The sequence below is a fragment of the Vulpes vulpes genome, chromosome 1 (assembly GCF_048418805.1).
Source record: "Vulpes vulpes isolate BD-2025 chromosome 1, VulVul3, whole genome shotgun sequence".
Taxonomy (NCBI): domain Eukaryota; kingdom Metazoa; phylum Chordata; class Mammalia; order Carnivora; family Canidae; genus Vulpes; species Vulpes vulpes.
This window is the reverse complement of record NC_132780.1, coordinates 9335504-9362854: the sequence shown is the minus strand read 5'-3', so window position 1 is coordinate 9362854 and position 27351 is coordinate 9335504. Positions and strand designations below refer to the sequence as shown.

The 27351-nt window shown below is 49.2% G+C and overlaps 1 protein-coding gene across 6 annotated transcripts; it reads left to right on the top strand.

Moving 5' to 3' along the window:
- Positions 1-11: 11 nt before the first annotated feature.
- Positions 12-26163, top strand: C1H19orf47 (chromosome 1 C19orf47 homolog). Of its 6 annotated transcripts, none has more exons than XM_026010031.2 (11): positions 12-104; positions 2002-2106; positions 5253-5304; positions 8647-8734; positions 8868-8982; positions 10601-10682; positions 14647-14784; positions 17229-17378; positions 19008-19078; positions 20610-20958; positions 21589-26163. In XM_026010031.2, exons 3-11 carry the CDS (start codon positions 5286-5288, stop codon positions 21684-21686), a joined length of 1110 nt encoding a protein of 369 aa, XP_025865816.1. In that variant the 5' UTR covers positions 12-104; positions 2002-2106; positions 5253-5285; the 3' UTR covers positions 21687-26163. The 6 variants fall into 6 exon arrangements, with proteins under 6 accessions (XP_025865816.1, XP_025865815.1, XP_025865814.1 ...); XM_026010030.2 differs by having other exon boundaries at positions 17226-17378; XM_026010029.2 differs by lacking the exon at positions 21589-26163 and having other exon boundaries at positions 20610-21372.
- The last annotated feature ends 1188 nt before the right edge of the window (positions 26164-27351 follow it).

Here is a 27351-nt window from a genome sequence, read left to right as displayed (position 1 = left end):
TACTTCCGGGGCGGGCGGCCGGGCCGAGGGAGGAGGGTCTGACAGTTGGCGCCGCCGGGAGGGCGGGCGGGCGGCGCGTGTGGGCGCGGGGCCCGGAGGGTCAGGTGAGGCGCGGGCCACCGGGTGGTGGGACTGGGCCGGAAGCGGAGGGGATGGATGGCCTCCTGGTTCTGGAATCAGTCTCGGCGTCGCTGTGCGGCCCGGACAAGCGACTTCTTTCTCTGAACCTCAGTTTCCTCTTCTGTAGAATGGGGGCCAGAATCTGACTGTAGCATCCTCCGTCTGGGTTAGAGTGAGAGGTCAGCTCGTGCATGGCGGAGACCCTAGTTCAGCGCCTCGCACACTGCACACTTCATTACCGTGCTATTATTGTTGGTGTTGTACCGGTGATCATGTTTGCGCTTGGCGTGGAAGCTCTGGGTGTGGGAGCGTGCAGTTGGAGGCCCGCCGATTTCGGTTCAAGCCCCAGCTCAGCTCCGTGGCAGTGGGCCTGTGCCGTAACCTCTCTGGACCTCATTTTCCTAATCTATACAATGAAGGTTCATAGTCCTATCATAGGGCCGCTGTGAGGATGCTGATGAAATGTGCATGTAAATAAATGCCCTAGCACAGGGCTTCGCACAGTACGGAGTAGGAGCTCAATGTATTGGGAACTATGATAATCATGATAATGAGAATTATTGGTGTAGCTGGGACTTCCAAGGAGGTAGAGGGTAGGAGGAAGCCCGGAGGCAGCAATGGAAAAATCTTGGAATCTGGAATTGAGCAAATTGATATCCTGCCCCTTCCTATTTGACCAATTTTGCCGGATCTCATAGATTGTGATTTTTCTTTTTCTTTAAAACCGTATGCATTTTAGGAACTCCTGGGTGGCTCAGCGGTTGAGGGTCTGCCTTTGGCTCAGGGCCTGATCCTGGAGTCCGGGATGGAGTCCCACATCAGGCTCCCCCGCAGGGAGCCTGCTTCTCCCTCTGCCTGTGTCTCTGCCTCTCTCTCCGTGTCTCTCATGAATAAATAAATAAAAATCTTTAAAAAGATACGCATTTTCCAACAGGCAATTAATTTGAGAAGAAAATTTCATATTTGTGTACTAATGGAAAACTAGCACTGCTGGCCTCAAAAAGAAGGGAAACGTAACCTGAAATACAACAGAAGCAGAATAGTCTATTTACATTGTAGACAGAACCTGAAAGAGAATTGAAAAGGGAATAACTTGTGCTTTGTGATTCCACAGTCCCACAGATCCTATCAAGTTATCTTGCACTCTATTCTTCACTTACACTTTGCATGTGGCTACCTTTTCTCTGGCTTACTGAAGATTGATTGATTGATTGATTGATTTTTTATTTTTTATTTTTTTTAAAGATTTTTTATTTTATTTATTCATAGAGACACACACACACAGAGAGAGGCAGAGACACAGGCAGAGGGAGAAGCAAGCTCCATGCAGGGAGCCGGACGTGGGACTCGATCCAGGGTCTCTAGGATCACGCCCTGGGCTGCAGGCAGCGCCAAACCACTGCGCCACTGGGGCTGCCCAATTGATTGATTTTTTAAAGATTTTATTTATTCATGAGAGACAGAAAGGCAGAGACATAGGCTCCCTGTGGGGAGCCTATTGTGGCACTCAATCCCCCGGATCATGACCTGAGCCAAAGGCAAGCGCTCAACCACTGAGCCATCCAGGTGCCCCAAAACTGATTTATTTAATGCCTGTGTACATAGCACTTATCACCTGCCCAGCATTGTTTTAAAGACTTGGTGTTTATGAATTCACATCATCCCTCTAACCATTTTAAGAATAGCTATTCATAGCATTCTTATTTTATAGATGAGGGAAGTAAGATCTCGAAAAGTTAAGCCAAAGACTCAGAAATGGTAAAGTCGGGATTTCAATCCAAGCTTTTCAAGGGCTTAGCTAGGGAGTCTGATACATCGTAATCACTTGAATTTTAGGAACTGTCATTGGCTATTATTAATGTTCCAATTTTCACTGTTCAGAAAGTCAGCGCTGGATGATCTTTTAATGGAGGAGAGAGGCAATCGAGTCCAGCTGGGGGACTTCTGCCGCTGTAGGGAGAGGACACCAGTTCTCAAAGGCTTGTGGTAAGCATTAACTGACACCTTGCAAACTCTGAGCACAGTGCCTGGCTTGTAGTAATCCCTCAGCCAGTGTGAGTCACAGCCATTGGGCTGCCTTGAGTTCAAGTCCTGGCCCTACAGTTATTTGCTGTGTGACCTTGGACCTGCCACTTCCATTTGTAACATGGGGATCATTTTAATTTTAATTTTTTTCCCTAGGTGGTTGTGAGGAGACACTGAGCTGTGTATACTCAATACCTGGCATATAAACTTTGAACAAGAATTACTGAATGGGCATTGGAATCAGGAAGAACCTGTTTTCAAATCCCAGTAAAGTCACTTGGTAGATGTGGCATTTGACAAATGATGACTGTACCTCGATGAGTTGTTTTTTTTCATTGATTAAAATGGGGCTAATAATAGTCCTTCTTCATGAGGACATTGTGAGGTGTCAGCATGATGCCTGGCTCAGGTCCTGGTGCATAATCAGTGCTTGGTATGTGACATGTTGTCTTTCTGCCTGACGTATTGAAACCTCACCGTGCCCTGCTCTTTGAGAGATTCTAGTGGCGTTGTCTTTGTCCACTGGCAAAATCCAGAAGGGAAAGTAGATCTTGGGAGTCAAGTATGGGGCAGAGTGATGTCCAGGGTCATGTTCATCAATAAGAGATGCAACAGAAGACAGAGAAGGTTAGGGTGAACCCCAGCTGGAGGCAGAGTGCAGAGTCTCACATCTGGGGACTCTGGGAAAGCTTCATAAAGTGGGTGACAACCAAAGAGTGAAGGAGAGCATGCCAGGAGGACAGGATGAGAAAGCGTTCCAGGCACAGGTGAGCTTCTGTGGGAAAACCCATGGGTGTCAGAGGACAGATTAAGACTAGAGGCCTAGAAGGTGAGACTAGCTTCCAGACTGTTAGAGTACATGGGCACTGCCTCAGGTGCTCCATGCATAGAACCTCATCTGGCCTTAGAGCCTCCTCTGAGGGAAGTCACGGGGTACCATCCTGATTTCCAAATGGGGACCCCAGGCCCGACTGGTGAAGTAACTTGCCGAGACCATGCAGCTGTTAAGTGGTAGAGCCAGATTTGAACCCTGCAGTCTGGTTCCAGAGCCCTTACTCTCATACTATCTCTGTTGTACCATCAGAATGGGGGCTGGGAGGGGCAGATTGTGTGTGATGGTGAACAAAAAGGGTTTTCTGCGCCCTGTGGAGGTGACAGAGGATAGGTGAGTGAGAAGGACCAGAATCAGGGCCCAGGAGGATGTCTGGGAGCCCCAGTCAGTTAACTGTCTGCCTTCAGCTCAGGTCGTGATCTCGGAATCCTGGGATCAAGCCCCATGTTGGGGTTTCTTGCTCAGCAGGGAGTCAGTCTTCTTGTTCCTCTGTCCCTCCCCCCACTGTATGTGTGGGTGCACTCTCTCTCAAATAAAATTTTAAAAGACGGGGGGGGACGCCTGGATGGCTCGGTAGTTGAGCATTTGCCTTTGGCTCAGGGCATGATCCGGGTCCCCACATAAGGCTCCCAGTGAGGAACCTGCTTCTCTCTCTGCCTGTGTCTCAACCTCTTTCTGTGTGTTGCTCATGAATAAATACATAAAAAAAAAAAAAAAAAAAAAAAAAAGAATCTGGGCCAGAGTGTGTAGCAGGGAGTAGAGTGAAGGAAGAGGGTGGAGGGCTTGGAGGAGAGGACAGGGCCGCAGAAAGATGGGGAGGGCTGAGTGGGCGGAGTGGTCCTGGAGGCAGACCGCAGTGAATCACCAACCAAGGAAGTTTTTCCCCTTTAGTTTCCTATTAGGGCTGCCACTAGTATTCAGAAAAAGGTGCTTGCTGGTGCTAATATGTCCCCCCTTTTTTTTTAAAGACTTTATTTGGGGGATCCCTGGGTGGCGCAGCGGTTTGGCGCCTGCCTTTGGCCCAGGGCGCGATCCTGGAGACTCGGGATCGAATCCCACATCAGGCTCCCGGTGCATGGAGCCTGCTTCTCCCTCTGCCTGTGTCTCTGCCTCTCTCTCTCTCTCACTGTGTGCCTATCATAAATAAATTAAAATTAAAATTAAAATTAAAAGAAAATAAATAAAAATCATTATTAAAAAAAAAAAAGACTTTATTTGGTTATTCATGAGAGACACAGAGAGAGAGAGGCAGAGACACAGGCAGAGGGAGAAGCAGGCTCCCCACGGGGATCCTCCCCATGCAAGGACCCTGGGATCATACCCTGAGCCAAAGGCAGACGCTCAACCACTGAGCCACGCAGGCGCCCCAGTGCTAATATGTCCTTAACAGCTTTCTGGTACCTGCTTGTCTTACCTAAGTAGACATTGGTTTTGCATTTATCCTCCGAGGCCCCTTGTAATGTGGTGACCGGCCCATCTCTCTGCCCTCAGCTACTACCTGCCTTCCCCTGTCCCTCCCCCCGTCCCCCGTCCCCTCACTCACTGCACTGCAGTCACTCCGGCTCCGAGCCGGCCCGCACCCATGCCAGATGGCTCAGGACACTGGACTTGCCGTACCTTCTCCTGGAACGCTCTTCAGCTATAAAACCACAGGTCTGCCTCCTTCAGGTCTCTGAATGTTGCTTTAGAGGGGTCTCCCCTTTCACCCAGTTTGAAATCACAACCCCTCCCTCCCTTGCCAGGCCCTCCCTGTTTTCTGCATGACACCAAAGGCTTTGTGACTCACTGTATCCTTATCTGTTTGCTTGTTTATTTTCTGTTGTCCCCTTTCCCCTGTCTCCACCTAGATGTCACACTCTGTATTTTTGTTCACATCAGTATCTTTAGCTCCTAGAGTAGTGCCTCGCACATCCCAGGTTGTCAGTAAATAGTTTGTGAATGGATGGCTGATGGGTATTATGGTTAAAGTCTTGAGCAGCGGTGTCTTTTTTTTCTCTCACTCTCTTCCTCTTCCAGCCAGAAACCTGTTGAGGTGTGTGGGAATGGAGCTGTGGACATTTGGTGTCCCTGGGCCTTGTCCCAGGCGGCAGTGATAGTTGTGGTGGCAGCCCTGTCCCAGGCTGACTTCCTGCCAGCTGTTCAGGCTATTCCTGGGCTGTGAGCCCCCAGCCCAGGAACTCTCCTCTGGCCGCAGACAGACAGGCAGCGAGGGAGGGACGTACACTCAACAGCCTGTGGCAACTCATGGGCTGTCTCCTCTTGTTCTCTCTTCCAGGCTCCCGGGAGCAGCACCAGGGCAGGGGAGACAATGGTCTCAGTGACTATGGGTGAGTGTCTGGCCTTCTCTGTGGGGCTCCCTCTCCCCACTACCCTTTCTCAGGTCTGACCTTGGTGAGGGGAGACGAGGTGGGGGAGGAGAGCCTGGTCACTGGCAGGAACAGCTGTACTCTGAGGAACGTGGAGGCGGGGCCATGGCCTGCCTAGGGCCTGTCCACTCTGGATCTTGGCCTCCTGACAGCATAGTCTAGCCCTAAAGAACTTGTGATATGAAGTCCAGCAGAGCCTTAGTTTTCTCACCTGTAAAACGGAGATACTAACAGTCCCTACGTCCTGGGATGTCGTAAGGATTAAGGAGGTTATTGCATGTCAAACCTTGGACATAGTTCTTGACAAATATTAGCTGTCAGTATTCTCATAGGCCTCATCACTATATTGTCTTTAAGCTCTGTATTTTGGGATTGCCAAAGCACAGAGGTTATAAGTGGGTAGCTCGTACGTTTTTTGAGATTTGTACATATAGAGAAGTACATAAAACATCTTTGTGGGTCCTAAGAGCAATTCAAAAGCAAACGTCAGAAAACATCTTTTATGATTCCATTTATATAAAGCACAAAAACAGGCAAAACCAATCCATGCTGTCGGAAGGTGGTGGTCACCCTTGACAAACAGAGAGATGTCACTCCATAGGGAATGTGTTAGGGGAAGGTGGTTTCTGGGATGTTGGAAATGTTTTATTTCTTGATCTGGGTGCCAGTTGCACATGTGTGTTGGTTTATGAAAGCTATCAACTTATGTGTGCTTTTGTACATGTGCACGTTAGAGTTCAATACAAAGGTTTAAAAAAAAAGCAACCCTTCCCCTCCAACCATCCTGATATTGCCAGCTTCCCCAAGGGCCCACCTGTTCACAGATCACAGCTCCCTCCCTCCTCCAGATGGAGGAAACCATTATCTTTGTGATCATCGCTCCTTGCCTTTTTAAATTGTACCACCATTGAGAATATTCCTATGCTGTGGACTTTGGTTTTGAACTTAAGTGAACGAAATCACGCCTTGTGTTCTTTTGCAAGTGGCTTCTTTTGCTCCACATAATGGCTGGGAATCCTCCCCGTTGCTGCGAGTAGCTGTAGTTCTTTCCTTTGAGCTGCTTTGTAGTATTTACTGCCTGAGTGACCACCGTTTGTTTATCTGCTTCTGTCAGTGGAGACATTGTTTCTGGGCTGGGGTTGTTACAGACAAGCTGCTGTGAATGTACCAGTGCTGTCTCCTGCTGTGGTACTACACATGTTGTTGCCCCTCTTATTATTGCTGGAATGGGGGTGCTTATGACCCATTTACTTGGCAACATATTTTCCTCTTTAGTAGGACATGAAATGATGGTAAGGGCCCGATCTGGGGACATTTGCAGTTCCCCAGCTTTGCTTCTGGCAGCTAGCTGGCCCCAAACTGTGTGGCACCTTTTTCCTCCTTAGTAACAGTTTGATTGAGATATAGTTCACATCTTACACAATTCGCCTGTTTAAAGTATACTGTTCAATAGCTTTTGTATTCTGCGTTCAGAGTCCTGTAACCATCAGCACACCCAATTTCAAAACCTTTTTGTCAATCCCCCTAAAGCCCTCATACCCATTAACTAATAGCCATTCTCTTTTCCCTGCCAGCCCCTAGTAACCACTAATCTACTTTGTCTCTGAAGATCTCTATAGATGTTTACCTGTTCTGGACATTTCATATAAATGGAATCATTATGTGGTTTTTTTTTTTTTTTTTTTATTCATGAGAGATGCAGAGTGAGAGGCAGAGACACAGGCAGAGGGAGAAGCAGGCTCCCTGTGGGGAGCCTGTTGCGGAACTCAATCCCAGGACCTCAGAATCACGCCCTGAGCCAAAGGCAGATGCTCAGCCCCTGAGCCACCCAGGCATCCCTGGTTCTTTTGGATAGACGAAGTTGCTTGCTGTTAAGTAATAGGACCCAGAGCCCCATGCCTGGGCAGGTCAGTAGTGCCTGAGTAAGGCAGAAAAAGGCCCCCCTGTCCTCTGGGCTGGTGGAAGAAGTCCTGAGGGCATGAGCTCCTCACCTGCCTCAGTCCTGGGGAGATGGGCCTGTTGGCAGAAGGATGTCCCCTGGGCCTGCGCCTGAGTCCTGAAGTCACCTAGACCAGAGTCTCTTCTCCCACTCTGAGCCTCAGTTGTCTTATAAGCAAAATAGGCATGGCAGTAGCAAATTTCTTGTTTTGATTGTTGGGTGTAGCCTTATATACAACGAGAAAGAAAAAAGTTTTGCTCGCTCGTTAAACCACAGCATACCATTGATTGTGACATGGCTCTTAGTTACAGAGATGCTAAAATGTGAAAAAAAAAAAGTTCTTGGAATTAGTGATCTTACCTAACACCCATTGGCCAGACCAGGTTCAGTTTAAAGGTCACACCCAAGAGGCCACAGAGACGTTTATAAACAATAAAAGCTTTGTGGGTGGGTGTCTCCATGGTCTTGGCCTTGGCTTTGGTAGTGGAGGCAGAATAATAATAAGAATAGCAGCCGCTTCTATGAGTGGAGTGGAGGTTGTCGCCAGGGCCAGGTGTCACTCAAAGTCCTTTATCTCTTACTGAATCTGCACAGTGATCCAGGGATATGGGCATTATCACTAGAATGTGAGCTCGATGAGGGAAGGTACATTGTCTTGTGTCTGCTATCCCTTTTGCCTAGCAAGAGACTTAGCCTGTGCCAAATACTCGGTAAATACTTCCCGAGCGTATTATCCTAAGTTTACAGATGAGGAGACTGAGACACCAAGAGTTAACTTCCCATAATCCCTTAGCCAGGAAGTGGCAGAGTCAGAATTTGAACCCAAGTGCCAAAGCCTATGGGGTTTGCTGCTGCTGTGGTGAGGAGAGGGCTTGTTGATGCTCACAGGCTGGCTCTGTGTCCCTTCTTTCCATTCACCTGCGGATCCTGTCACCCTCGGGAGCTGGGCCTGCTGATCAGGACCAGGGTGGAGAACCCAGAATCCTGGCTCCCTGAAATTGGGCATTGGCCAAGTGTGGGGATGATCATAGTGGCTCATGGCCCAGGGCAGGGCAGAGCTGTAAGAAGGGCTGTACAGAAGCACATGAGCTTGGGAACTCTGCTTCGTGTTAGCAGTGTGGCCTGAGGCCAGTTGCCCAACCTCCCCCTGCCTCAGTCTCTTTGGCAGAGTGAGGGAGTCATAGTGCTGCCTCACTCCTCACAGGGTTGTGGGCGGGCTTGGGTCTACTGTAAGTGTAGAGCGCTCAGCCGGGGCCTGGCATGCCAAGAGCATTTAATTTGTGGGAGCCATTGCTGTTAATGGTTTCGTGGCTGCTCTTCTCTGGAGAGAATAATGGGAATAATGAGCCTTGTCTACCCCCCAGCCACTTCCGAGTGGATCCAGTTCTTTAAGGAAGCCGGCATTCCTCCGGGACCTGCTGTCAATTACGCCGTGATGTTCGTGGATAATAGGTAAGGGGGCCGAGGGGACAGAGCTGGCCTTGAAGAGAGGAGGGGAGAGTTGGGAGAGGTGAGGGGAGAAGAGAGCTGGCTGGCCCATCTATCATGGCCCACTTGTGGTCTCACAGCTGACCCTCCCCTGCAGGATCCAGAAGAGCATGCTGCTGGATCTCAACAAAGAGATCATGAATGAGCTGGGTGTGACTGTGGTGGGGGACATCATTGCCATCCTCAAACATGCCAAGGTGGTGCACCGCCAGGTGGGTGCTCTGCCCAACCCCTTGGTCCCTGGGTTTCGGGTGCAGTGGAGGGGCAGTAGCAGAGCCAGCAGGAGGCTTAGAAGCAAAGGCGGGCAGACCTGAGTTCCAAGGCTGGTTGTACCATTTGCTGTGTGACATTGGGCATGTTGCCCAACCTCTCTGAGCCTTAGAATAGGCTCAGAATGTAGATAGGTAGACCTATCTTGTGAGGTGGTTGTATTAAGTTAAATAAAGCTCCAGTACAGTGTAAATAGTGGGGCCTCAGTAAAGGCTCTCTATTGTCATTACTAGTTCTCATCTTCCTCCTGATGATCGTCATTAGCAGGACTCTTCTCTGTCCCCAGAACAGGAGCTCACCCTGTGGGACTCTATTGGTCACTTGGCCAACAACATGGTCATTTCATTCTTGACCCCTCCACTTATGTTGACCTTAGACTAGTGATCTTGACCTCCCCGAATCTCTCTGAAACAGGCTTTTCACATTCCATCGCTGTGTAGGATAGCTATGGTCACCTACCAGATAGTGTATGCAGCACCGAGCACCAGACCTGGGATGAAGAGCTCATTGAATTTTGATAGCTGCCACTTACCAGGTGCTTACCATAGCCTACCAGGCTCTCTCTCCATTCTTTATACATTTTTTTTTAAAGATTTTATTTATTTATTTATGAGAGACACAGAGAAGCAGAGACACAGGAAGAGTTGGAGAAGCAGACTCCCTGCAAAGAGCCTGATGTGGGACTCGATCCTGGACCCTGGGATCATGCCCTGAGCTGAAGGCAGACACTCGACTGCTGAGCCACTCACGCATCCCCCTTTATACATTTTAAACTCATTTATTGCTCACTCCACTTGACTGAGAAGGAAGCTTGCCTCAGAGCTGTGCTGTCAGGCTCTTCATGTTACTAAATGCTGGCTGCTTCCCCCCCCCCCCCCACCCTGGGACCGGCCTTCATGTCTGTCATCCAGCCAGGACCCCACAGTGAGGGCTCTCCCAAGCCAGGGGCATTCCCTGAGTTATCACAAATAAGGTCACTGAGCAAAGCTTTTTTTTCCCTTTAAACTTTTAAATTTGGGAACAATTTTAGGTTTGCAGGAAAGTTCCACCAACAGTACAGAAAGTTTCTGTATCTCCTTCACCTAGTTTCCCCTAATGTTAGCATCATACGTAGCCATGATACATTTGTCAAAACTAAGAAATGAACGTTAGCACAGTACCACTACCTAAACTACAGACCACTTGGATTTTATTAGTGTTTCCTCTGATGTCGTCTCTCTGTTCCATGATACCACAGTGCATTTATTTATGTCTCCTTAGACTTCCTTGCTCTCTGTTAATTTGTGACAGTTCCATAGTCCTCTTAATGACCCATGCTTAATGACCTTGACAGTTTTGAAGCATACTGGTCAGGTGTTTTGTAGAATGTCTCCCAGCTTGTGTTTGATACTTACTCATAGTTAGGAGTTAAATGTTCTGAAATCTCTTCTCTAGTAGCTCAGGCTCTGATCCCCTCAGTGTTACTCAGATTTCTATTCCTCTGCCTTGTGCCCTTGTCCCTGTGGTAATCCAGACACCTGTTTGGGTTTGTTTGTTTGTTTGTTTTTTTCTTTTTAATAGGACATGTGCAAAGCTGCCACTGAGTCAGTGCCCTGCAGCCCCAGCCCCCTCCCAGGCGAGATTCGCCGAGGTGCCTCTAGCGGTGAGTCCCACCTACCCCGGATTCCTTCCCTTTATTCACATAGTTTAGCTGTGAAGGGGACACTTCTGGAGTCTGCAGAGGTGAAACCAAGCCATCTGAGGTTCTCTCAGGGGAAAAATAGCCTGGGTAGTGGGTGGCTGTATGTGCAGTCGATTTTCATTGGTGGCAGTTCTGTTCTGTAAAGTCACTTCAAACACTGAATTAGCAAATACTGAGTCACTGCTTTGAGAGGAAATACAAGGTTAGGTTCCTGCAGGCCTCTGATTACAACATTTTTGTCAACTGATCAATGCGGTCCTTATATGTTTCTGCTTAGACATTTTGTTTGCTATATATTGTGGATGGGTTAACACTGAGCTCACGACCAGCAAGCACAATCACTCATGCCTGGACAAAGCGAATCTAACACATATATTTTCTTCATCAGGCACATCATTTGAGAATACCAGAAAGCACTTTGTCACTATGCTTGGGAGCCATTTTAAACAGCAAAATCACTAGCAAAAAGCACAAAAATGTGAAAACATGGCATGAAATAGACTGCCAGAAGGCTACTTGCTTACCGTGTGTGAAGTGAAACAAGAAAGCAGAGCATCACCTTGTTTGACTTCAGTGAGGGAATGCGTTGGGTGATAGGTTTTTCACTGTTCAGTGTATGGCTGTGAATGACCATAAAAGCACCACAGGTATTGGTTTGGGGTTACAACTCAATTTTATTTATTTATTTAAAAAAATTTTTTAAAGGTTTATTTTTTATTTATTTCTGATATACATAGAGAGAGAGAGGCAGAGACACAGGCAGAGGGAGAAGCAGGCTCCATGCAGGGAGCTGACGTGGGACTCGACCCCGGGACTCCAGGATCGCGCCCTGGGCCAAAGGCAGGCACGAAACCGCTGAACCACCCAGGGATCCCCTACAAATCAATTTTAGTGAATAGGTGAATTTGCAAATAGGGAATCTGTGAATGATGTGAATAGACTGTATTTATACATTTAGTTTTTTTCAGCAGTGTGATACCTTTTTTAAGAAAAATCAACTTAAAATAATGTGCATATTAACCTTTGCTGCTTAACAAGCCCAAAAACTGGTTTAAAGCACAGACTTATTTCTTATTATTTTATGACATGGCTGGTCAGTTCTGCTCCAGGCCAGCTCAGCTGATCACAGTGGTTACCTAGCAGCTTAGTTGAGGTTGGGTGATCCAGCATAGTCTCACATCTGATGGTTGGCTTGCTGTCATCTGTAACTGGGCCACATGTTGCCCGTTTTCCAGCAGGTGAGCCTGGGCTTGTCCATGCAATGCTGATTGCAGGGTTCCCCAGAGCAGCACGAGAGGGCAGGCCCAGTGTGCAAAGCTTGTATAACACTTGCTCTTACACCATTGGCCAAAGCCAGTCACATGGCTAGGCCCAGTGTTGGTGTGGGCAGTGCCCACCCAAGACATGGACAAAGGGAGGCTGAATAAATTGGAGTTCTTTTCTGCAACAGTCTGCTTGAACTTATGCACGGGAAAGCATTCTGATCATGAAGGTACAGCCGAATCACTTTCCATAGGTGCAGTAGCCATGTGGTCAGCAGCATCCAAATCCAGGAACAGAAACCTGACCAGTGTCACTACCCCTTCTCCAGGGCACCCATTACTCTGATCTGTAATAGCAGGGATGATCTATTTTTGTTAGTCTTTTTGCTAGTCTGTCAAGTGTACATAAGTGAAGTCAGGTAGTATGTATTTTTTTTTAAGATTTTATTTATTTATGATAGAAAGAGAGAAAGAGAGAGAGAGAGAGAGAAGCACAGACACAGGCAGAGGGAGAAGCAGGCTCCACGCAGGAAGCCTGACGTGGGATTCGATCCTGGATCTCCAGGATCATGCCCTGGGCTGAAGGTGGCGCTAAACCACCGAGCTACCTGGCTGCCCCATTTAAAACAAATTTAAAAAAAGTAAACTAAAAAATACTAGTGGAGAAAATAGACAGGAAGAATAGGGGAAACAAGCAAAGAGGGAAAGGCAGTGGGGAAGAATGTTCTAGAACAGCATTCTTGGTACATTCACCTGTATTCACTTTATAATATACACTTTTGAGCATGCATGTCTATATCTGTGTGTCTGACATCTGACTGCAGCTTATATTCATTGGGGGAAAAGACAGAGTTGTTTTTCTTCCATCCAAATAGTGCTTGCCTGTCGTAATGAAACATCACATCCCTTATCCCTTATCCCTTTCAAGTAAGACATTTGCTTCAGGATACTCTGCAAGAGGCAGGGCCTCTCAACCACTTACCTTTTATAGCAAAGCATCTCAATCATCCCAGGACAGCTTGCCAGAAGGCCACCCCATCTGGCTTCAGAGCTGTCTATAGAAAAGTCTTGGGAAAATTGTAGAAGGGTATATAACGGTCATTTTACCAGGGGAGTAAACAGGGCTGAAAACTGACCTGTTTTTCTTGGTGGAGTGAGGGAAGAGTCAATCCCTGGACTTCTGAGTGCCAGGAAGGTTCCATTTCTTAACCTGGGTAGTGGGTATGAGGGAGTTCACTTTTTGTTAAGTGGTCTGTGCGGGTTTGATGTTTTTCTGTATATTATAGTTATAATTTATTTATTTATTTATTTTTAAAAATTTTTTTTATTATTTATTTATGATAGTCATAGAGAGAGAGAGAGAGAGGCAGAGACATAGGCAGAGGGAGAAGCAGGCTCCATGCACTGGGAGCCCGACATGGGATTCGATCCCGGGTCTCCAGGATCGCGCCCTGGGCCAAAGGCAGGCGCCAAACCGCTGCGCCACCCAGGGATCCCTATAGTTATAATTTAAAAAACCAACCAAGCAATATATAATTATAACAATGCATTGAGGGTTATTATGGGGGACTTAGACAGGTTTTGAGAAAGAGCACATAGCAGAAAAAGGGAAGACTTTTGGGAGTAGGTAGGATGGAATACCAAAATTTGAAAGCCATTGGTGGTAGGGGTGGGGATCACTAGGACTGGAGAATAAGCAGGGGCAGCATGAAACTCTTTCCAACAAGCTTTTGAAACTTGGGCCCTAAACCAGCTCTACTGCACTAGAGACAAGACCCATGTCCTTCCCACTCTGGGGTTGGCCCTCTAGTCTGTGTGTTGTAGCTCCCACCTGGTACCCTGAGATCTCTCCTTCTACTCTGCAGAACACAGGGGCTGCCAGAGACTACCCCCACTCCCATCCCTCATCCCTAGACGGATGTCACTGTTTGTCTTCCCGTAGCCCAACTGAGAATAGACTCACTGTGTCTGAGGGCCTGTCTAATGATCCCTCCCAGAGTCCCCATTTCCTCATGTATAAAATTGTTTGCAGTAGATCCCATTCTGGTAGGGATGTTGGGATTTTCTGTGATAGTGTTCATTTTTTCCAGTAGATGTTTTTTGAGGACCTGTGAAGCACCAGAAACTGTTGCAGGAACTGGGGATACAGAAATAAACAGGCATTGTCTCTTCGTGGGAGAGTTCACCAGTAGACAAATCCGTGTAATTTGATGTCAAGCAGTAATTAGGGTTATGAGGCAAAAGCAAGCCAAGCATAGGGTCAGTTTGGTAGAGGTTGGCGGAATGATCTGGGAAGCATTCTCTGAGGAGGTGCCATCGGAGAGGAGACCTAGTAAAGAGCTAGAGCAAGGCGGTTCATACTCGGGGAACTGTATGCCAGGTAGAGGGAACAGCATGTGCTATGAAGAGGTGCATGCTTGCTGGGTGAGGTGTGATAGGAACCAGTCTTTGGTCTAGGACCTCAGGAAAGGCCCCCAAGCAGCAAGAGGTGGGCTAGCTCCTCGTTAGACTGGCCCACCCCCAAGCATCCCCATCATGTCAGTACAGTCACAGAGTGACTCCAGCTGTCCTTTCCCCATTCAGTCCCAAGGCTTGCCTTCTTTGTCCTGGCCTCCATCCCAGGGCCCCTGGCACAACTGGACTCCCCCCTTTTCTCCCCACAGCTGCCTCTCGAATGATCGCCAACAGCCTAAACCGTGATTCCCCACCTGGCACTCCCCCCAGGCGACCAGACACCAGCACCTCCAAGATCTCGGTCACCGTGTCCAACAAGATGGCAGCGAAGAGTGCCAAGGCTGCTGGTGAGGGGACTTGGGCAGATGGTGGGAGGGGCTGGAGTGGGTGTGGGTCAGCAGATGGTATTTGGAGGTCGGGTTCCTGTTGCAAGGTACTTTGAAGACCACAGGGTGTCCAGAGCATCTGGACTTGACCAAGCCCCTGCACCTCCGTAGGCCTTGCTTTCCCAGTCTGTAGAATGGGCAGAGTGCAGATGCAGTGAGGCTCTCAGTGGTTGGTTCAGTCTTTTTAGGTTTTTTGTTTATTTTTTCATTGTGGAAGGAACGCTTTTTTTTTTTTTTTTTTTTAAGATTTTATTCACCTGTTTGATAGAGTACACGAGCAGGGGGAGGGACAGAGGTAGAGGGAGAAGCAGGCTCCCTGCTCAGCAATATGGGGTTCAAATCCAGGATCCTGGGATCATGACTTGAGCTGAAGGCAGACACCCAACCAACTGAGCCACCCAGGTGCCCCATGTGGGAGGAACACCTAATGTGACATTACTCCTTTTCTTTTTTTTTTTTTCTTTTCTTTTCTTTTCTCTTCTCTTCTTTTCTTTTCTTTTCTTTTCTTTTCTTTCTTTTCTTTTCTTTTCTTTCTTTTCTTTTCTTCCTTTCTTTTCTTTCTTTCTTTCTTTCTTTCTTTCTTTCTTTCTTTCTTTCTTTTCTTTTCTTTCTTTCTATTTATTCATGAGAGAGACAGAGAGAGAGGCAGAGACATAGGCAGGGGGAGAAGCAGGCTCCATGCAGGAAGCCCTATGTGGGACTGATCCTGGGACCCCAGGATCACGCCCTGAGCCAAAGACAGATGCTCAACCACTGAGCCACCCAGGCGTCCCCACACTACCCTTTTCATAAAGTCTCAAGTGTACAGTACGGTGCTGTGGACTACAGGTGGCTTAGTCTCTTTTCACAGATGTTCACCAAGGCCTGCACTGGTGCCAGGCCTTGTGCTTGATGCAGGGGTCAGAGGTCAAGAGGCTACCACTTCCTCTCAGCAACCAGGAGGATCCTCTCACTTTGGGCTAGAACTCTCCAGGGCTTCCCATTGTCCCAGTGATGAAGTCCTCTTCCCACAAGGCCTTATAGGCTTTGCATGTTGTGAATCCATCTCCTGTGTCTCTTCTGCTGGCTCCCTCTGTCGGGTCCCTTTCAGCCTTCTTCCCGTTGTGGGCCTTTGCCCTCATGTTCCCTTCCCCCAGCACACTCTTCCTCCACAGACTTTTCCACGCTTGGCCTCTGTTCCTCTTCCAGGTCTCAGCTTGAAAGCTGGGAATAGGACTTCGAGCTTCTAAGCCCTCCTTCTGTCTGCTCCACTGTCGTGACTTTGTTAGACCCACCCCCACAGCAAAGATCTTGACACAAGTGGAAACTGAGGCCAGGGAGCGGACTTGGTTATTTTGAGGCCCAGCCCCATCACTCCCTCCCTGTCCAGCCCTACCGCATGTGCTCCTTTTTCCGTGTGTGTTTAGAAGTGCCTCATCTCCATCACTGGACTTTTTGATTTGTGTGTCATGAGCAAGAAAATTAAAATTAATTTCTAAAGAATTGAAAAGACGATGGGCCTGGGAGTGACCAGCTCAAATGTGTTGAAGGGATTCTTCTTCTTTTTTTTAATCTAATTGAGGTAGGGCACCTGGGTGGCTCAGTCAGTTAAGCGTCTGCCTCTGGTTCAAGTCATGATCCCAGAGTCTTGGGATTGAGCCCCATGTCTGGCTCTCTACTCACCGGGGAGCCTGCTTCTCCCCCTCCCTCTGCCTGCCGCTCTGCCTGCTTGTGCTCTCTCTGTCAAATAAAATCTTTAAAAAAAAGCAAATCTAATTGAGGTATAATTTACTTATGTACAATGCACAAATTGTAAGTATACAGCTTGATTAATTTATTTTTTAAATTTTTTAAAATATTTTATTTATTTGAGAGATAGAGTGAGAGAGAGCATGAGAGGGGAGAGGGTCAGAGGAAGAAGCAGACTCCTCACTGAGCAGGGAGCCTGATGCAGGGGCTCAATCATGGGACTCCAGGATCATGACTGGAGCCAAAGGCAGATGCCTGCCTAACTGACTGAGCCACCCAGGCGCCCCCAGTTTGATTACTTTAAAAAATGATTATACCTGTGAAACCACTACTGGCTGGAGCTCTTGAGCTTTTCCATCACCTAGCAGTTTCTCCTTCTGAGGGGATTCCAGCTGGGCTGGGAGGTCAGCCTGCTTGGGGCAGGGACAGAGCCACAGAGAGCCTAGGGATGCCCGGCACCCCATGGGGATTCTGAGCTCCATCAACAGCCCTGTTGTGCCCAACCTCTGAATGTCTCTGTGGTTCAGAGTCAGCAGTGGTTGGGAAGATAAGGGATTCCAGTCATTTGAACGTACGGAGATAAAGGGCACATCTGTGCCCTTTGCAGGGTGTCCAGCCCCCAACCCAGGAGAATATTCCATCCCAGAAGATGCTCACTACCCGCTCCTCCATAGCAGCCCTGGCCCGCCGGGAGGAGGAGAGCCTGGCTGTTCCCACCAAGCGGCGCCGGGTCACTGCTGAGATGGAGGGGAAGTACATCATCAACATGCCTAAAGGTACCACCCCCCGGACCCGCAAGATCCTGGAGCAGCAGCAAGCGGCGAAAGGTATCAGCCATGTTGGCATAGAGACTGCATTTCCCTTTTGTTGCATTGTATGGGGTTGGTCACGCCCTACAGGCACTGGCCCTGAATCAGGCTCTAGCGAAATCCAGGGGGCCTTGGCCAAGTGGACAGTGTTGGTGGCCATAGAGGAGGAGGACACATACCGACCTCCACCCTGTCGTCCTACAGTTAGTGGAGCAGGGTTCCTAAATGCCTCAGCTGGCACCCTTTCCCCAAGGGTAGGGGCTTGGACTCCATGATTGCCTGCTTGTAAAGTGGTGGCTGTGCCTGGCTGAGGGCAGGTCCCCAAAATGTGGGAACCATCATTATGAGCCAGAGATTCAGTCCATAGCTGGGGTTTTTATCTGGTAGTACAGAAATGGTCTTCCTTCCTTGCAGTGTTCCTCTGAGAATATTCTATGTGTCTTCTTGGAAGAACATTCATATGGTGCAGAAGAATATTTAGTACCAACTGACTGTCCCCTCAATCCCATATCCCACACCATTGTTAACCTTTCCAGACCAGCATCTGTGAACTTGTGTGCATGTATTTGTATATAGACCCATACAGGTGTTTTTTAAAAATCACAAATAGCATCATCCTGTAGGTATTCTATAACTTTATTTTTGGATTTTTTTTTTTTTTTTTTTTGGTGGGGGGAGAGAGAGAGAGAGAGCAGAGCAGGGGCTGGGGAGGACAGGTGGAAGAGGGAAGATGGAGAGGGAGAAGCAGACTCTCTGCTAAGCAAGGAAGGAGCCTGGTATCAGGGCTTGATCCCAGGACCCTGAGGTCATGACCTGAGCTGAAGGCAGACACTTAACTGACTGAGCCATTCAGGCACCCCTCTCTAGAACTTTTTATTGAGATCTTTTCACCTGAATACATGTGGATCTGCTTTCACATTTTTTATTATTTAAGATTTTATTTATTTATTTATTTATTTATTTATTTATTTATTTATTTATTTATTTGAGAGGGAGAACTAGCTTGCCTCTGCAGGAGCAGTCGGGAGGGGCAGAGGGAGAGGGAGAAGCTGGCTTCTGGCTGAGCAGGGAGCCCGACTCAGGGCTCCATCTCAAGACCCTGAGATCATGACCTGAGCCAAAGGCAGACCCTTAAGCACCTGGGTCACCCAGGTGCCCCATGTTTTCATATTTTTTGTTTTGTTTTGTTTTCATATTTTTTAATGGTCATTTAATATTTGCATTGTATTTACATATCATGGTTTAGTAAACATTCTATCAATGGCTATTTGGGTTGGGATTTAGGGAGAGGACTTATCACCAGTCCATAGACTCTCAGGCCCATGATCCAAAAAAGAGTGAAGGGAACAAGTAGGGATTAAGAGCCTTTCCTGCACACACATTTTGCAAACTTGTACAGTCTCGAGGAGCCCAAGGGTCAATTTTAGTAGCTCCTTCCCACATTTAGTACTAGCCAGAGATGTGTGGGTCAGGTCTGTGTTAGCCAAGGTTGTAGACACAGAGTCTGTACCTGCCTGGACCAGAGCCGCCCGGGCCTGGGCTAGCCATGTCTCCCCTCCCTTGTCTGCACAATGCATGGTGCTCGGCCAGGCCTGGGCTCCACGCACTGCTCAGCAGGTGCTGGCTGAGGGCTCACTTCCCTCCCAGGTCTCCAGAGGACATCCGTGTTTGACCGGCTCGGCGCTGAGACCAAGGCAGACACAACAACAGGGAATAAAGTGAGTTGGAAATGGGGGACCCACCTGAGGTTCTCTACTCTGTCTTCCTGAGGGTGTGGATCCTGCCTCTGACCCCTCATACTCCCTGTGCCCCATCCGCATTAACTGCCTCAGTTCCCTTCTTTGTACCTCGGCAACCTCTCTCTCGATTTCCAGCCCCTGGGGTCTGGCCAACTCCTGCATGCCGCCCTCGGGCCTCTCCCACCTCCATGTCCCAGACCGGCCTCAGCATCTTCCCCTAAAGGGACTCCTCTCAGGAGCCCTGTCTCAGGGATGCCCCAGTGCCCTCATTCCAGGCAGGCTCCGATGATGGCTCCATCTGGTTTCCCTGTCTGTCACCTCTCCCCGTCTCCTAACTGGTCTCTGCAGCTCCTGTGAACCCCCTCCCCAACGGCAGCAGTGTGTGCCCACCCATAGGACAGGCCACCCCCCAACCCCCCATCAGACGATTTTCACCGCGGCCAGGGTGAACACCACCCTCCTTGCCTTGGCCTGCAGCCCAAGTCCTGCCTGCCCAGTGTGAATCCAGCTAGCTCTGCCACTCCCTGGCTGCATGGCCTTGGCCGAGTCACTTAAGCTCCTTGTACCTCAGTTTCCTTATTTGTCTAGTTCCCACCTCCTGCGGTGGTCATGAGGATTAAGTGGGATATACCTGCAGTGCTGGGGATGTCATCCAGTGCATGGTAGGCACGCTTTAAATGTTGCTTTGATCAGCTGCACCGGAGCTCCCCAGCTGCATTTCCTGCCTCTCTATCCCTTGCTCCCAGGGCTCACCCAACTTTTTTCTTACTTCCTAGAATCTTAGCATGATAATAACACTTGGGATCATGTGGCTTGACGATACTGCCATGTAAAGAGCTTAGTACAGAGCTAATGCTCCATGCATGTGATTCTTATTCCTGCCTCGAGGACTTGGTCCTTGCCCTTTTCTCTGCCATTCATCCTTGAGGGCCTGCCTTAAACTCAGCACCTCGGAATAGGCATCCCTGTACTCTGGGAGGTGTGGCTTCTTTGGCTGCCGCTTGCCAGCACTCCCATCTTGCCAGAGAACACAGGACTGTCATAATTAGGGAGTTGTTTGTGTCGTTTCTGATGTCGGTCTGTCTCCCCCACTGGACTGTGAGCCCCCTGAGGGCAGGCCAGGGCTTTCTTAGTTGCCGCTGTGTCCCCGGCACCAGCCTGCCTGCAGACCTTTGCAAATGGTCTTCTCCGTGTGTATGTGTGTGTGTGTGTGTGTGTGTGTGGCACCCTCCTCCCATCTTTACTAGACCTGCTAGCCAAACTTTCAGATCTTATCTCAGATGTCCCTTGTCCAGGGTGTCTCTCCTGAATCTCAGCCAAGGTCAGGAGTCTCTTTTGGGCTCTGCCAGCAATCTGGACATCCCCTGTCACGGCTTTCCCCACTGTCTAGGGTGTCACCATGTCACCGATGGGTGTTTTTCCCAGCAAGGCTGGGCACGGATGAGGCAGCTCTGCATGCATGCGTTCGAATGACTAAATGACTCACATGTCACGTTTCTGATCCCTGCAGCCCACAGGAGTCTTCAGCCGCCTGGGGGCCACCCCAGAGATGGATGAGGATCTGGCTTGGGACAGCGACAATGACAGCAGCAGCTCTGTCCTGCAGTATGCCGGCGTTCTGAAGAAGCTGGGCCGGGGCCCAGCCAAGCCCAGTCCCCAGCCAGCACTGACTGTCAAAGCCAAGGCTACGAGCTCAGCCACAACGGCTGCCACCCCGACACTGCGGCGCCTAGCCCTTTCTTCACGCCCTGGGCTCGAGAGGAAGCCGGAGTCCCTGTCCAAAGTCAGCATCATCCAGAGACTGGGCAAAGCTGCCCTTGTGCCCGAGGCCCAGGACAGCCAGGTCACGAGCACCAAGAGTAAGTCCTTGGCCGAGGTCAAGGTCACCATTAAGAGGACTCTGGTGGGGCCCCGGGGGAGCGGCTCCAGCGAGGGCCTGGGCGCCCAGATGGACCATGCGGGCACAGTGAGCGTGTTCAAAAGACTGGGCCGCAGGACCTTCTAGCCTCTGGGCGGGGCGCAGGCCCCTCTCCAGGCCCCTGGCTCCAGCAGAGGCTCCCGTGAGGCTGTGCCCAGCCAGATGACACTGCTTGTCTCCCTCAGGCATTCAAGCCAGCCCAAGCTTTCTGGGGATTCACCTCAGTTTTCCCAGTCTGAGATGGTCGTTGTGGCTTGGCCTTGCTGCTCTGGGATTTTCCTTTCTCATGTCCTCTGTTCTCTCCTCTCTGACTATGGCCTTGGCAGGACCCACTTTTCTACCTCTCCCAGAGCCACGTGCTCGTTTCCCTCCTCTGTTCCCCTTCCTGCCCCTCAGTGGCGTCTGCTGCCTCTACCCCAGCTGCCTGGCCTCCCAGTCCCCCAGAGTCCCCCCACCTTGCCCACTTCCTGACTTCCCCTCGCCCCTCTGCCTGCCCCCCACTTTAACTTCTATGTCTCTCCCTCTCTTCATACTGTTTATTTCTCTTCTGTTTTTCTGTCCCTGTGGCAAGGCCCGACTGTCCGCTGCGTCCTGCCTGACCCTCCTGCACCTCCGGCCTCCCAGCGGCCCCCTCGTCGGCGGTGGCGTCGAGCCTGTAGAGACTGTTAGCTGCCCTCACCCCCAGGCTGGAGGGACCTCCCCAGACCCTGGGCTGCAGCAGGGCACCTCTGCTTTCCTGCCCTGGGCATCTTTCTCTCTGAAAGCTCACAGCTGGTGGTGGGCAGGGGTCCCTGGGAAGGGAGGCCGGTGCTGAGAAAGAGAGAGAGAGAGAGAGAGAGAGAGAAGAAAACAGCTGTTTTAATATATTTTTGTGACTTTCAAACTGTTTCCCTCCCCTCCTTTAGGGTGAGTCACAGGGTGGTTTTTCATACAAAGCACAAAGTAGGTGGGGGTGCCAACGAAGGGTTGGGCTCTGTTTTTGGAGGTCAGGACTCCACGTGGGCCACATCTTTGGTGCAGGCCCCAAGGAAGGGAATGACATGTCATGGTCACTGTGCAGTTGGACTTCCTCTTCTCTCCCCCAGCTGTAGTGGTTCTGTCACTGTGTCCTCCCCCTCTGTATGCCTCACCTGTTTCTGCCACTCTGCCTATTGGTGGCTTTCCAAACGGCAGGCTCCCTTGTGAGGTGGTGGGTTCCTGTTGGTTAGACCATACACCTGTTTACTGCTGCACAGTCCCTGCTCTGTTCCAGGCTTGTTCAAAATGCTGGGGATCCATTGGGAGCAAGGCAGACAAGCCCCTGCCTGCATGGCTGACCTCTGGCCAGGGAGATGGCAGTTAAAGGGTCGTGTTGTGGGAAGAACGGGAGGGAGGAGCACAAGGGGCCCAGAGCTTCTTCAGATGTTGGGGTAAGAAGGCCTTTCGGAGGAGGTGAGGTAAGGGCTGAGCTGGGAACGATGGGAAGGATCAGAAGCGGCTATGTGAGGTACAGGAGGAAAGGGTCAGGCAGGGCACACAGCCAGGACAAAGGAACACCAAAGCCAGGGTGGCTGGCCAGGGAGCAAGGGGCCTGCTACGCAGCATGGGCTGGGGCACGTGGCTGGGCACCAGATGACCTGGGGCTTTGAGACCCACGGCGAGGAATTCAGACATCTTGTGTAAGCCCTGAGAAGTTTGAGAGGGTTTAAAGCTGGCAGGTGAGGGTCTGAGTTGCCGTTTGTGAAGATGGCTTTGGTCCTTGGAGGGGATGAATTGTCGGGAGGGCAGGGGTGGAGGCAGGGAGGCAGCCATGCAGGAGCAGCGGGCAGTTGGGGTGCAGTGGCAGGGAGCAGGGATCACCTAGAGGGGAGACTGGGGCATCTGGCTAGAGGTGCTGTTTATGGAGGGAGGAGCCAGGGGCAGGCAGGTGCTGCTGGGATTTGGAGTGGGGGGTACCTGCGCTGGAGTCCAGCAGCTTCAGGGAGCACTCGGGGTGGGGGGGGGCTCTGTGTTCAAAGCCGAAGGCCTGGCGATACGAGCTGGAAAGGAGCAGAGAGACAGGAGAGGGCCCAGAAGGGAATTGGGGGCCCTTTCCCTGTGTAGAGAACAGAGTTGATACGATTAGCAGGGAGTGGCCTGGGGCTTGGGAGGCCTAAAAGCGGGTGAGGATAAGATTAGACTTCATCCTTTTTCATCCCTTTTTTTTTTTTTTTTTAAATTGTGGTGAAGCATACATACCATTTTAGCCATCGGTAAGGATCCTGTTCAGTGGCATTCAGTACATTCCCATTGTTGCCTAATCACTACCACCATCCGTCCCCAGACCTGTGTCCTCTTCTTGAGCCCATGATCTGTTCATTTGTGGTTTCTGAGTCATGTCATGCTGGGGGGCTGCTGTGCGTCAGGTGGTGTGCCAGGCATGGGCCCTGGGGTGGGAAAGGCTGGGCTTTGGGGTGAGGGACGATGGTAGGGCCCAGGCGAGGCGCACGGGGTACTACTTGAGGTCGGCCATCGAGAAGGCAGCAGATGTGGGCAGCGGTGATTCTGGAGGCTGCCCCTTCGTGGTGGTGGCACCGCAGGCAGGAGCTCACATGGATCCGCACTTTCCTTGCTGCTCTTAAACTCTTGATTTTCTTTCCCTAGTTTCCCTAGTTATTTCCTCTGGTTCCACTTCATGGGTAATTTTAGCTACTGCCAGGGTTAATAGGAAGAGTTCCGGTAACTATATTTAAGAGCACTGGGTGATTTCTTGAGTATGTAATGATGTGAAAACGAGGATAGCTCACTTACCATGAAAGACTAACGTGCGTGAGGGAAATCGTGTCACTGTTGCTCTTTACGGACACCCAGAGAGGAGTAAACTGCTGAAGGTGTCACCCATCTGGCAAGTGGTAGGTCAGGGAGCTGACCAGGAGCCTTGTCCCCCTAACTCCTAACCCTATGAAGGGTCAACTGCAGGTTTGAAACAAAGACATTTTGGAGAGCTGAGGACGGGGTCCTAGGATAGTGGTTTTAGATTTTCTAGACTTCTCTTGTGTGTACCTGTCTTCCCCTACTCCCCAAAGCATAAAACTTGCTGTAGGAAGTGTTTATTGCTTTGGGGTGCTGCAGGCCTTGAGAGTCCTGCCCCATCCTGCCACTGTCTGCCAGATGGACCGGACCAGATAGCTCGTGTGCCTCCCAGCTGCTCCAGAACCACCATGGCCCCGCCATTTGATTTGGCTATTCCCCCAAACCAGCCCCAACACACCATAGCAGTGTGTTATTTTTCCTCTGGTTGAATTAAATGTTCTTGAGCATAATACATTCACATGATTCAAAACTGCAAAAGATACAAAAGGCTTTATGGTGAAAAGCTTCTTCCCAAGTCCACTGGAGGCCACCAGTATCTCCAGTTTCTTGAGTAATCCTCTCAGAAATGTGTTTATGTGTGTGTGCTTTGTGTACACACGCACCCACATATGCATATTGGCAGAGGAACATGTAGTAACACTTGTACAAGCACACGTGCATATTTACTTATTCAGTCCTTTCTAGAAGGGAATTCAGGCTGTTTCTGGTCTCTTGCTATTACAAGCAGTGCTGCAGTAGATGGCCCCGTCGCATGTGGGGTCAGCTCAGAGATCAATATGAAGAATACCAGTTCATACCAGTTCAGTGCAAATACTCATATTTGGGTCAATAGCAAATCTGAATCAGGCTCTCCCCCGAGAGTGTTGACATTCTTTGGATGATTTACTCATACACTTATTGCCCCCTTCCAAAACGGACTTAAGAGCCATTGGACTCATAGTTGGAGACCACCAGAAGAAGTGGGGCCGAGAATGCTGAAAGCTGACATGGACCACACCTTTGTGCCAGGAAGAACTACGTAAGTGCTTTGCTCAGTTGACAGACTTCCCAAGTCCTCAGGGAAAGGGCAGCAGCGTGAAGGTCAGGGACTTCCTATTCTCATCTCATGAGCAGATGTAAAAGGGAGGTGCAGTGAACCTAGGGCTCCTGCCAAATCACAGAACCGGATCTGAGCCAGCCCAGGTGGCTGATTCTGTTTGGATGGTGGTCTTGGGATGAGGTCACCGCCACTGGTAGCTCACACCAGCAGATGCAAAAGCAAGATGGGAACTTGTAATGTCTGTAGCAGGCAGCCCCACAGCTCCTTCCTCCAGTGTCACAGCCCAGTGCACCCCAGATGGGCCAGGCATTGGGCCGCGGCCACCTCAAACCCTCTTTTCCCTCCTTCGGGAATCTGAGCTTAGTTTGATGAGTGTTGCTCCCGTACACCTGCCTTTGAGGGCCTGCTCTTCACCTGTACTGAACTTTACCTGCTTTGTGAACTCTGGGCCCTCTGCAGACTTCATCAAACAGGCACAGCCGGACCCAGCTGGCAGGTGGCGGTACTGGGTTTGATGTCAGGAAGCTGACCAGGAGTCTCGCCTTTTTACATTTTTCTTTTTTTAAGACTTTACTTTTTAGAACAGACCTCATTTGGTAGACGAGTTTTAGATCTACAGAAGAATTGAGACATACACTTTGGACAGAGCTCCTGTAGAGTCCACATTGAATTTCCCCTATTATTAACATCTTACAGTAGTGTGACTCATTTGTTACAATGAATGAACCAATATTGATTTCATGAGTATTAAGCAAAGCCCATATTCAGATTTCCTTAGCTTCTTCCTTAGTTTTAGGACCCTTTCTGTTCCACCACGTCACATTTGTGTTTTCCAACGTATGTGTTAACACATAGGGAGTTGTCAATGCCTCCTTAGGCCCCTCTTGGTTGTGGCAGTTTTTGATGACCTTGACCGTTTTTGAAGAATATCGGGCAGGTCTATTAGAGATTGTCCCTCAATTGAGATTTGCCTTTCTCGGCATTATACCAGAGTTATGTGTTTTTCAGAGGAAGAGCTCAGAGGTAAAGTGCCATTTTATTACATTGTGTCTAGGGTACAGAGTGCACACATGATGTATCACTATTTATGTTAACCCTGATCACTACTGTTTGCCAGGTTTCTCCACCATCAAGTTCCTCTCCCTTTCTGTACTGAACTATGAAAGGAAGTCACTCTGTGCAGCCCTCACCTAAGGAGCACGGGGCTTATGCTTCACCTCCTTAGGGGCAAAGTACCGACATGAATTATAAATAAATCTGGGAATTCTTCTGTAAGGGAGGTGTGTCTCTTTTCTCTATTAATTTATTCAATCCTTTTATTTTCAACAGTATGGACTCATGGGTACTTATTTTATGCTTTGGGTTATATAATCCAATACTACTTGATTTATTTTGTTATTCTGGCTTTGACATTTGGGGACTCTTTCAGTTGGCTCCTGTGTCCTTTGACTTATTTATTGTGTGGTGGGTATTTTTGTGTTTTTTTAGTATTCCATACTTTCTGGCACTACAGATACTCCAGGCTCATCTTATATACTTCCTGCCCTGGTCCTAAAGTCAGCCATTTCTCCAAGGAGTCCCAACTTATTTTATTTAGAATGGTGACTGAGAATCGAAACCAAGATCTAGGCATGAGATGTGCTTATTGCCACTGGGGCGACAATTCCTTTTTTTAAAAAAATGCAATCTTAATATGGAACCCCAGTGTATAAAGCATGTTTAAAATAGGAAAGCAATAATTTATTAGTGTACATTTAAGTGTTTATTTGGGATCAATTCATGCAAATGATAAAAAATCCAAAGGTACAAAAGGATATATACAATAAGACTGTTTTGGGCCTAGTAGATTGGCAACACATTCAATGTCTCCAGTGTTGGGGAAGATACCAACTGACACTGCTTTAGGAGTATCAGTTGGTACCAACCGTTTCGGAAAATAATTTGGTAGGTTGTAGTATAATTGAAGATGTTATACTCCCTAACCCAGCAATTACCGTCCCGGAGAAACAAACACACATACAGAGGAAGGTATAAGAGAGTTCATAGGATCACTGTTTGTAAGAGCATTAACTTGGAAGCAACCCAAATATCCATCAACTGGAGAATGGACACAGTGTGGCATAGTTGTTTCAATTATCTAATGCACAATGAACCACCCAAAACTTATCAGCTTAAATCAATAATCGTTACCTCTAATGGTTCTGGGGGGTTGACTGGGCTCAATTAGATGATGTCACTTGGGGACTCTCATGTGGTTGCAGTAAGATATTGGCTGGGGCTAGTGTCCTCTTGAAAGCTTCCCCAGTTGTTTGGTGGTTAACCAATACTGGCACTTAGCTCAGACCTCAACTTGGGCTATCAGCCAGAATGCCTACATAGGGCTTTGCCACGTGGCCTGGGCTTCCTTACGGCACCGTGGCTGGGTTCCAACAGTGCGCTGCTCAAGAGAATCAGTGCTCAAGA

What these genes read in the sequence shown, in the direction of transcription:
- C1H19orf47 (XM_026010027.2), top strand. An exon ending in CCAAGGTGGTGCACCGCCAG is followed by an intron (nt 8,983 to 10,600) that starts GTGGGTGCTCTG and finishes TCTTTTTAATAG; the next exon opens with GACATGTGCAAAGCTGCCAC. An exon ending in ACACAACAACAGGGAATAAA is followed by an intron (nt 19,079 to 20,609) that starts GTGAGTTGGAAA and finishes TGATCCCTGCAG; the next exon opens with CCCACAGGAGTCTTCAGCCG.